This window comes from Phyllobates terribilis, unplaced genomic scaffold (assembly GCF_046119375.1).
Source record: "Phyllobates terribilis strain yellow unplaced genomic scaffold, ASM4611937v1 Scaffold_7__3_contigs__length_470593459, whole genome shotgun sequence".
In the NCBI taxonomy this organism is placed as follows: Eukaryota; Metazoa; Chordata; class Amphibia; order Anura; family Dendrobatidae; genus Phyllobates; species Phyllobates terribilis.
In genome coordinates, this window is record NW_027362767.1 from 62,080,008 (window position 1) to 62,090,116 (window position 10,109).

Consider the following 10,109-nt stretch of genomic DNA (forward strand, 5'->3'; position numbering starts at 1 on the left):
CCGCTTGTCTTTCTCCATTAGGTGGTGCCAGGGACCCCCTGTTTTTTCTCCAATAGGTGGTGCCAGGGACTCCCTGTTTTTTCTCCAATTGGTAGTGCTGGAGACACCCTGTCTTTCTCCAATAGGTGGTGCTAGAGATCCTGTTCTCTTTCTCCAATAGGTGGCACTAGAGATTGTGTTCACTTTTTCGAGACCATGATTACTTTCTCCAATAGGTGGCACTAGACACCCTGTTCTCTCTTTCTATGAGGAGGCTAATTGCATATTCATGCACATATGTAGCTGGATGGAAATCTCTTTGTTCTGCTCCAGATTACTCAAATCCTGGATGCCTCTATTAGAGAGTAAGAAATACCGCTGCCATAACTGGGATGACCCTTCTCAGTAAAAGCCTACAGCCCCTTTTAAGAGACCTCGGGTGCCCAATTGTGCCAGTTGTGTCATAAGTTTTACCACCTAAAGTTTAAGTAAGTGGTAGGCAGTGTCACCACAAATACTGGCAACAAGGATCCAAAAACATATTTGTGAACCATACCAATTTTGCCGAGACAGTCCTGGAAACTGTAGCATAAAAATGTTTGGGTTTAGGCAAACATCACCAACAAGCTGAGCATTTCTCGTCACTTTTAGGGCTGTAACAGACGTTCTTGTGTTACAATTTTGCCTAGAAAAAAAATAACCGTATTGGACCCCCGATAACAGTAACCACATTATTAAAAAGACGGATTGGTTAAGAACCCCTTTAGGAAATTGTCTCTGGTCAGTTAGTGTCTATCTCCATAGACCAGTTCCTCCTCTTCCTTCTTCCTATCATTATATGCATGGGATATTCAATGACTACATCTTTAGATATTTGATTTCTGGATATTTTGTAATCACGTGAAGTGACCTTATGATATTCTTATGTCGCAGGTCATCTTCGACAACCTCATGTTGAATCCTGTATCACAACTCTCACAAACAATATGTTTCAATACTGAAGTACTCACTGAAAAAATGAAGTAGGTTTTATTTCTTTTTTTACCATGACCATACAGTATATACAGAGCATATTTTGGAAATAAAATGCGTTATTTTTTTTTATTATTATTTTAGAGTTTTATTTTTGAATAAAGAGAAAAGTTGGGAAGAAATAGAGGCAAAAATTAACTCTGAAAATGAAGTGCCAATACTTAAAACATCTAACAAGGTAAGTTTCCTTCTCCTAAAGGCGGCTTCCCATTATTATAAGTGATGATGATGGTATATTACTAGGGTACAATATCACTACTTGATTGGTAGGGCTAAGACTGCCGGGACCTCCATCATCATCAACATGCCAACTCCAAGAAGATGTTGCCCCAGATGATTCAGTGTCCCAGGACTACTACAAGCCAACATCTCTTCCTCTCCATCCTCCATGTTTTCAGCTGCCATTAGAAATTTAAGGCCCCATTCAGTCAAAGGGAATCCGTCACTAGGTTTTTGCTATGTAATCTGAGAGTAACATGATGTAGAGGCAAAGAACCGGATTCCAGCAATGATTCTTTAGTGGAGAGATCACGGTACCTTGGCTACGCTTGCAGAAATGAAGAATCCTTGCTGATGCGAAATGAAGGTTTTTATTACGCCAACGCGTTTCGGTGCCGGACAGGTGACTTTTTCATAGTAAATCTTTACCTAGAAAAGGGCACCAAAACGCGTTGGTGTAATAACCACCTTCATTTTGTACCATTGAGGAGTCTTCATTTCCGTAAGCTCAGCCCAGATACCGTCATCCTTCTACAAAGGTGAATTGCTATTTGGAAGAATTTTTCCTCTTGCCACGGGGCTGCAGCCACGGATTTTAAGGCTCTTATTGGTGTTGTGTCCATACACAACCACCCCAGGTGAGCACTACCATCACTCACCCTCTTTCATTTCTCTTGCAGTATTGCCCTATTGTGCACTTCTGTCTTAACCAGACCTCAGATTCCAGTGATATGTTACTTGCTAGGCTGTTTTTTGCTGATTGAGTAAAATCAGTGTTTTATCAGCAGGAGATTATCACTACAGGACTGATTTAGCCATTTTCTGTCAATCTACAGTGTACACAGAAAGCTGGCAATCAATGGTGTGGGTGGGGTTATACACAGAAAGCTGCCAATCAGTAGTGTAGGTGGGGTTATACACAGGAAACTGCCAATCAGTGGTGTGGGCAGGGTTATACAGAGCTCAGCATTCTGAGCTCTGCTAGATATTCTACAGAGAAAACTGTGACTCTATCACAATTCCTCACCCAATAAAGTATTTGACACATCATTGGAATTAGGTTCTCTGTAATCTGGCAGCAGCATTATGTAAGGAAAAAGAAAAAAACTGCTGACAGATTCTCTTTAAATGGTTGGAGCCTACTGTGTGCCTTTTACTGTTGCAAGGAGTCTAAATGCATAAACTCAATTGAAGTGCTATGAATCCTGTCTGAGCTCAACCCATGAATTGTCAGATGGAAAATATTCGACTATTTCCCTGGCAGCAGTACCGCCTGAACTGCCTGGATGGCAGCCATGTTTATGACATGCATGTTTTTTGTCCACTTTCGCAACAGCTCACATTAGAAGTTAGCAAACAGATTTAGGTTGAAAACCAATCCAGACGAGGGGAATCAATGAATTACTTGCCTTCCGTTCCAGCGCTGCGCCCCCCTCTGCTCCACGCCGGTATATTGTCTAAACTGGGGTCACAGCCTGTATACCCCGTGAGACATCTACCTATCACTTGCATCAGCCGTATCAGGCCTATACCACCGAGGCCAGTGATTGGGGTGTACATGCCATGACGTCTGCAGCCAATGTAAATGGTTTACCATTGGGGACCAGTGGGGACGCAATACTGGTACGAAGGGCGAGTAAATATTATTTCATTGTTTTAACTTTACTGCTGACTGTGTGCAGCATTGTAGATATCTCATACAACCTCTTTAAGGGAATAATTATGCAGCAAGTAGAGCATACATCCCAACATCATCTTCTAGGAGCTTGGAGATGGTGGAATGCAAGACTTCTGCCGCACCCGGGAGATTTGCCAACTCTTCCAAGAGTCCGGGAGGTCTCCTCTTTTTTTTTCTGGAGCCTCCAGAGAGAGTTGGCAAGTAATGAAGTAGAAACAGGCTTTAGATCAGGATGAGTTTGCTTTAAGACTCGAGAAACTTTCTTAATTTGCCCGTTTTGCTCATTTTACTCAACTTATTTTATATATTTTGTCCTTAAGGAAATCAGTTCTATTCTGAAAGTTCTGCGAAGAGTTCAGAAACAACTGGAAGGTACGTGTCTTCTCTCACTACTATTTGAATACTAATAATTTCTTCTTGGAATCAATGATGGGGTTAACATTCTTTTTGTTTATTTATGCAAAAATAATTAGGATTTTTGTAGGTCCCCTAGAGAGGTTGTCGTCACAAATGAGAAGTAACGTCTCATTAAAATAATTTCCCCCTAGATTATTTGTAAGAACATAAAAATATCCATGTGAAAAAATACTTTATTTATATTAGACGTGTTTTAGTTGGTGCAGAATTATTTTTTCTTAGAATTTTTATCTTCTATTTTGATATGTGAAAAATGGGAAAAAAAAAGATGCATATAAAACCAGTGCAAGTATATTACTTGGTAGTGCAAAGAGTACGGAATAAATCAATAGGAATAAAAAGGTAGAGAGATATTATACTCAGAAGTCATCCATAATCATACTCCCAGTTATGTTTGTCATGTGAGAAGAACTGTCAATTATCTTTGGGTATGGCTTAGTCAAAAGGTAGAATACTCTCATATCTCTGCTCTGGTATTATCATGATGTATATTCATGGCATATCCACCGGACATGCTATAAAAGTGTGATAGCTGCAGATCTCACCGCTTCTATGTCGATAAACAGGCTCCGTTTCTCACCACTGTAAGTGGAGAATATGCTTTATTCATTTCTATGGAAGTTCCAAAAATTGTCAAGCGTTGCCCTGACGATAGGCCATAAATTGCTGAGAGGAGACAATCTCTTTTAAATGTATTTGCAGCACTACTAAAAAAAATATTCCGATGGAAGAAAAGAGGCGTCACTCAGTACTGATGTGACCAATAGGGTTTATACGATCATAGGTTTTAGAGACACAAATTTAATCAACAGTTGTTTCGCATGCATTTATACTTCTTCCGGCCCCTACCATGGCCAGAGGAAGCATGAATGCATGCGAAACAGCTTCTCCCTAAGTTTGTATCTCTGTAATACACAACGGTGAGCTGGACTTTTCTTGGTATTGTATTTCCACTGCAGCCCAGATAATGGACATCGTTTCTGCTACAACACAGCAATATTGGTAAGAGAAGGATAAATCCAGATCGACGGACGGGCAATCTTCTTTTATTTAATAAGAGAGTACAAAACTGATGACATACAGTTATATGAAAAAGTTTGGGCACTCCTATTAATCTTAAGCTTAATGTTTTATAAAAATTGGTGTTTTTGCAACAGCTATTTCAGTTTGATATATGTAATAACTGTTGGACACAGTAATGTTTCTGCCTTGAAATGAGGTTTATTGTACTGACAGAAAATGTGCAATTTGCATTCAAACAAAATTTGACAGGTGCATAAGTATGGGCACCCTTATCATTTTCTTGTTTTAAATACTCCTACCTACTTTTTACTGACTTACTAAAGCACTTTTTTTGGTTTTGTAACCTCATTCAGCTTTGAACTTCATAGCCAGGTGTATGCAATCATGAGAAAAGCTACTTAAAGTGGCCACTTGCAAGTTGTTCTCCTGTTTGAATCTCTTCTGAAGAGTGGCATCATGAGCTCCTCAAAACAACTGTCAAATGATCTGAAAACAAAGATTATTCAACATAGTTGTTCAGGGGAAGGATACAAAAAGCTGTCTCAGAGATTTAACCTGTCAGTTTCCATTGTGAGGAACATAGTAAGGAAATGGAAGAACACAGGGACAGTTCTTGTTAAGGCCAGAAGTGGCAGGCCAAGAAAAACATCAGAAAGGCAGAGAAGAAGAATGGTGAGATCAGTCAAGGACAATCCTCAGACCACCTCCAGAGAGCTCCAGCATCAACTTGCTGCAGATGGTGTCATTGTGCATCGGTCAATTATACAACGCACTTTGCACAAGGAGAAGCTGTATGGGAGAGTGATGCGAAAGAAGCCGTTTCTGCAAGCACGCCACAAACAGAGTCGGCTGAGGTATGCAAAAGCAGATTTGGAGAAGCCAATTTCTTTTTGGAAGAAGGTCCTGTGGACTGATGAAACCAAGATTGAGTTGTTTGGTCATACAAAAAGGCGTTATGCATGGCGGCAAAAAAACACAGCATTCCAAAAAAAACACTTGCTACCCACAGTAAAATTTGGTGGAGGTTCCATCATGGTTTGGGGCTGTGTGGCCAATGCCGGCACCGGGAATCTTGTTAAAGTTGAGGGACGCATGGATTCCACTCAGTATCAGCAGATTCTTGACAATAATGTTCAAGAATCAGTGATAAAGTTGAAGTTACGCAGGGGATGGATCTTTCAGCAAGACAATGATCCAAAACACCGCTCCAAATCTACTCAGGCATTCATGCAGAGGAACAATTACAATGTTCTGGAATGGCCATCCCAGTCCCCAGACCTGAATATCATTGAACATCTGTGGGATCATTTGAAGAGGGCTGTCCATGCTCGGCGACCATCAAACTTAACTGAACTGGAATTGTTTTGTAAAGAGGAATGGTCAAAAATACCTTCATCCAGGATCCAGGAACTCATTAAAAGCTACAGGAAGCGACTAGAGGCTGTTATTTTTGCAAAAGGAGGATCTACTAAATATTAATGTCACTTTTCTGTTGAGGTGCCCATACTTATGCACCTGTCAAATTTTGTTTGAATGCAGATTGCACATTTTCTGTTAGTACAATAAACCTCATTTCAAGGCAGAAACATTACGGTGTCCAACAGTTATTACATATATCAAACTGAAATAGCTGTTGCAAAAACACCAATTTTTATAAAACAATAAGCTTAATATTAATAGGGGTGCCCAAACTTTTTCATATAACTGCTCATGCTCATTAGTCAAAGGTGACTAAGGGTGTTTTGTACATGATTATAAAGTAAAAGAAGATTTCACATCCGTATATATACGCATACAGCTCTGGCAAGACCACTGCAGAGTTTTCTAACAATCCCCATCTCTACATGTCTGAAAGCCTTTCCATTCCAGTGTCAGTTGACTTCCAACCAAAGTCCACCTCATTCTACTTAATGTGCTTCTGATTAGGTGATCACCAGAACCAAATCTTATGTAACGAGGGAAAGTATAAAAAACACTGCTGTGGTCTTCACAATCCTCTTGCAATAGGACAAGCTGGACGGCAAAACAAGTGCTAGGAATAGCCCAAAAGTAATTTGAATGAAAAAATAACTTTTAACCATGCCAAAGGGGTTGAAAAGAAAAGTCTTGAGTGAGGAAAAGAAGGGCTCAATTCTGGCTTTACTAGCAGAGGGGTACAGTTGCCTCCATCCTTAAAATTTCGAAGACGGCAGTCCATTACAACAAGGTCAAGCAGCAGACATTGGGGACAACAAAGCTAAAGACCGGCAGAGGGCAAAAGCGACTCTTCACTGACCGGGATGACCGTCATCTTATTCGAATGTCACTCAGCAATCGCAGGATGACATCAAGTGACCTACAAAAGGACTGGCAAATGGCAGCTGGGGTGAAGAGCACGGCAAGAACAGTTGGTAACAGGCTCCTAGAGGCAGGCCTCATGTCATGTAACGCTAGAAAAAAGCCTTTCATCAATGAGAAGCAAAGGAGAGCCAGGCTGAAGTTTGCCCAAGACCATAAGAATTGGACCATAGAGGATTGGAGTAAGGTAATCTTCTCTGATGAGTCTAATTTTCAGCTTTGCCCAATACCTGGTTGTCTAATGGTTAGACGGAGACCCGGAGGGGCATACAAGCCACAGTGTTTTGCACCCACTGTGAAATTTGGTGAAGGATCGGTGATGATCTGGGGATGCTTCAGCAAGGTTGGAATTGGGCAGGTTAATCTTTGCGAAGGACGTATGAATCAAGCCGCATACAAGGTTATCCTTGAAAAACACTTGCTTCCTTCTGCTCAGGCAATGTTCCCCAACTCTGAGGACTGGTTTTCCAGCAGGACAATGCCCCATGCCACACAGCTAGGTCAATCAATGTGTGGATGAAGGAGCACCACATCAAGACCCTGTCATGGCCAGCCCAATCTCCAGACCTGAACCCCATTGAAAACCTCTGGAATGTAATCAAGAGGAAGATGGATAGTCACAAGCCTTCAAACAAAGAAGAACTGCTTAAATTTTTGTGCCAGATGTGGCATAAGGTCACCCAAAAGCAGTGTGAAAGACTGGTGGAAAGCAGCCAAGATGCATGAAAGCTGGGATTAATAATCATTGTTATTCCACCAAATATTGATTTCTGAACTCTTCCGGAGTTAAAACATGAGGATTGCTGTTTCTAAATGAATAAGAACTTGTTTTCTTTGCATTATTTGAGGGCTGAAAGAACTGTTTCTTTTTTATTATTTTGACTATTTCTCATTTGCTACAAATAAATGCAAAATTTTTAGCTTTGAATTTCGGAGACATGTTGTCAGTAGTTTATAGACTAAAACAACAATGTACATTTTACTCAAAAATATACCTATAAAGAGAAAAATCTGAGAAATGAAAATTTTGCAGTGGTCTCTTAATTTTTGCCAGAGCTGTATATGTGTGTGTTTGTGTATAGCCCCAAATGACCTGTATTGGGCTAATTGGAATCCCCTGCAAGGTTTCCTTTTAATTGGAAAAAAAGAGTATTGCGTGCTGCCATATTATTACGATCAGAAGTGATGGAAACACTAATGTGGCTGCCGAACACAGATGTGAACAGAACCTAACTTTTATCATTATTTATTCCTTTTGTTGGTAGGTCACTATTACATGCATGTGGTTATTATAATGTCTTAATGGTCTTTTTTTTCCTCATCCCACAGTAATAAATGCAATTATTGACCCGAACGGACACCTTGAGGTCATCCCTAACAAGAAAACCTCTCCTGTCATTCAGACTTTGACACCTCAAGTTAGAACTCATAACTCTGTTTCAAAAACAGAGTCGCATCAACCAGTCCGCATAAGAAACTACATACACAAGTCCAGCTCGGGCTCTTCGAGATCACCGGAATCCAGCTTTGGTAGAGATGAGGAAGATGCCTATATTGTTTGATCTTTATTTTTATTTTTTCATATATTTATTTCATTTTTTTTTTACATTTTTGTTTTTCAGTTTTCTTAATATAAATAGCCCTTATTGTAACTACGTTTATGTGGCTTCTGGTACGATATCCTTACGTACATGTGCTTGTCTGCAGGACTCTCTGTTCTCACAAATGCACAAAAGTCTGTGTTTTGCAAATGAATGTTGAGTTAACTCTTACAACTCGCACTGTTTACCAGCTCATGCTCCACACAGAAGCGAATTTACTTGAATATTATTTTTCTTTTTTTCAACATAGAATTTGACTTTGCTTAAGAGAAAAAAAATGTGCCATAAATTCAAGACCTGCATATTGTAAATGTTCATGTTCCTGGGTCTGACACATATATTATTCTTGTATCTAGATTGCACTTAATTACAGGATTGTTTTCCTAGTTATGTTCTCTGTGATTTAAAAACAATGTTATCGATGGGTCATACTAGTACCAAGAAAATCAAGTGACTTGTCTTTTGCCAAAACGCATTACCATAAAACATATAGTTTACGTTTTTTGTTATGTTTGAGGCCCAACATTTTGTACTAGGATATTTCATGTTTTTTCTGTTTCTTCCAATGGCTATTAGATACATTTTAGAAATTCCCATTAGTGGTTCTTCTACATAAGGTCTGTCGTTCCCCTTATCACAAGACCTGTTAAGCTGAAAGCGTAACACTTTGTCTTCCGGATCTGGTTTCTTTCCGTAATTTTGTAAATTATTTAGACTGTACTTTTTCATTTTTTTTCTACTTTTCTTGTTCATAAAACCACTGGTACCACATTGCTTAAATATTCAATCATAATCTGGCCTTGCGTATCGAGTTAGCCTGCAAAGGATGGGTCTACACCACCCAACTTATAGCATTTAACAACCGCCGATCAGCTACTGATAATAGATAGTTCTGTATGCATAGAAAATCATTGTTCTCGGCAGCACGTGTTCTTTTTACACATGACAATGTGCTGATGAGAATGATTATCTTTTTAGCAAGGCAAAAAGATCGTTTCACCCAAAGAACAACTATTTTGCTCATTGGACGGCTCATCGTCCGCCTGTTTACACTGCTGAATTATTAGGAAAGGAACACTCATTCCCGATAATTATGCAGTTTAAATGCATCTTAACGCTCCTCCTACAGGTGATGATAGGGGAAAGAAGGATTGGACATGTTGCTCTTCAATGGGCAGACTTCTTGTTCCCGAGGAGAGGTGTTTGACCATGACTTAAACCTCCATACGCTTTAGATACCTGTTGGCCAAACCATCGCTCGGCCAGCAGCTGTCCTGCCCGATTTCCTCATATACAGGAGCGCTCCAGTGTTCTCTATGAGAGAGCAGCTGCCAGTCGTCTGACGGCAGCCCTCCTCTTAGAGAATAAAAGGATCGGCAGTTTGAAATCGGGGGGCCCTCATACACCTTAGACTCTATGCCAAATGCATCGATATCAGTGTGTTCGGCTGGCGTCAGTCTAATGTGTATGCGGGCCTTTACTTCACTGTCCCAAATAAAAACATAAATATGCTCAACCACACGTAAGGGGCATGCGTGTGAACGAGGAGGTCAGAAGAGATGGCAGTCATCCAAACAACCATTCTGCCGACGGCTATCTGATGTGTATGGCCAGCTTAAGAACTGTTAAAGAACAGTTATCACTTTATCCATTGTCTCGCACAGTATAAGAATTGTTCTGAATCCTACAATGAAGAATACTAATTTAAAGGTTTTGAAAAAATATTCCCATGCCCCAACAATGGGACCTACATGTATCTCGGGAACTGGGCCTCAATGCGTGCGCTGCTGTCGGTGGAGAGGTGGTCAAATTCCACCCACCGA

The 10,109-nt window shown here is 40.2% G+C and overlaps 1 protein-coding gene across 4 annotated transcripts in view; it reads left to right on the forward strand.

Moving 5' to 3' along the window:
* Positions 1 to 9,648, forward strand: part of CEP170B (centrosomal protein 170B) — an 80,412-nt gene extending 70,764 nt beyond the window's left edge. For all 4 annotated transcript variants that reach the window (XM_073638651.1, XM_073638648.1, XM_073638649.1 and 1 more), the window contains 4 exons: positions 913 to 1,001; positions 1,096 to 1,189; positions 3,229 to 3,280; positions 8,015 to 9,648. In XM_073638651.1, the coding sequence (XP_073494752.1) occupies positions 913 to 1,001; positions 1,096 to 1,189; positions 3,229 to 3,280; positions 8,015 to 8,247 (468 nt within the window). In that variant the 3' untranslated portion in view covers positions 8,248 to 9,648. The remainder of the gene's footprint in view (positions 1 to 912; positions 1,002 to 1,095; positions 1,190 to 3,228; positions 3,281 to 8,014) is intronic.
* The last annotated feature ends 461 nt before the right edge of the window (positions 9,649 to 10,109 follow it).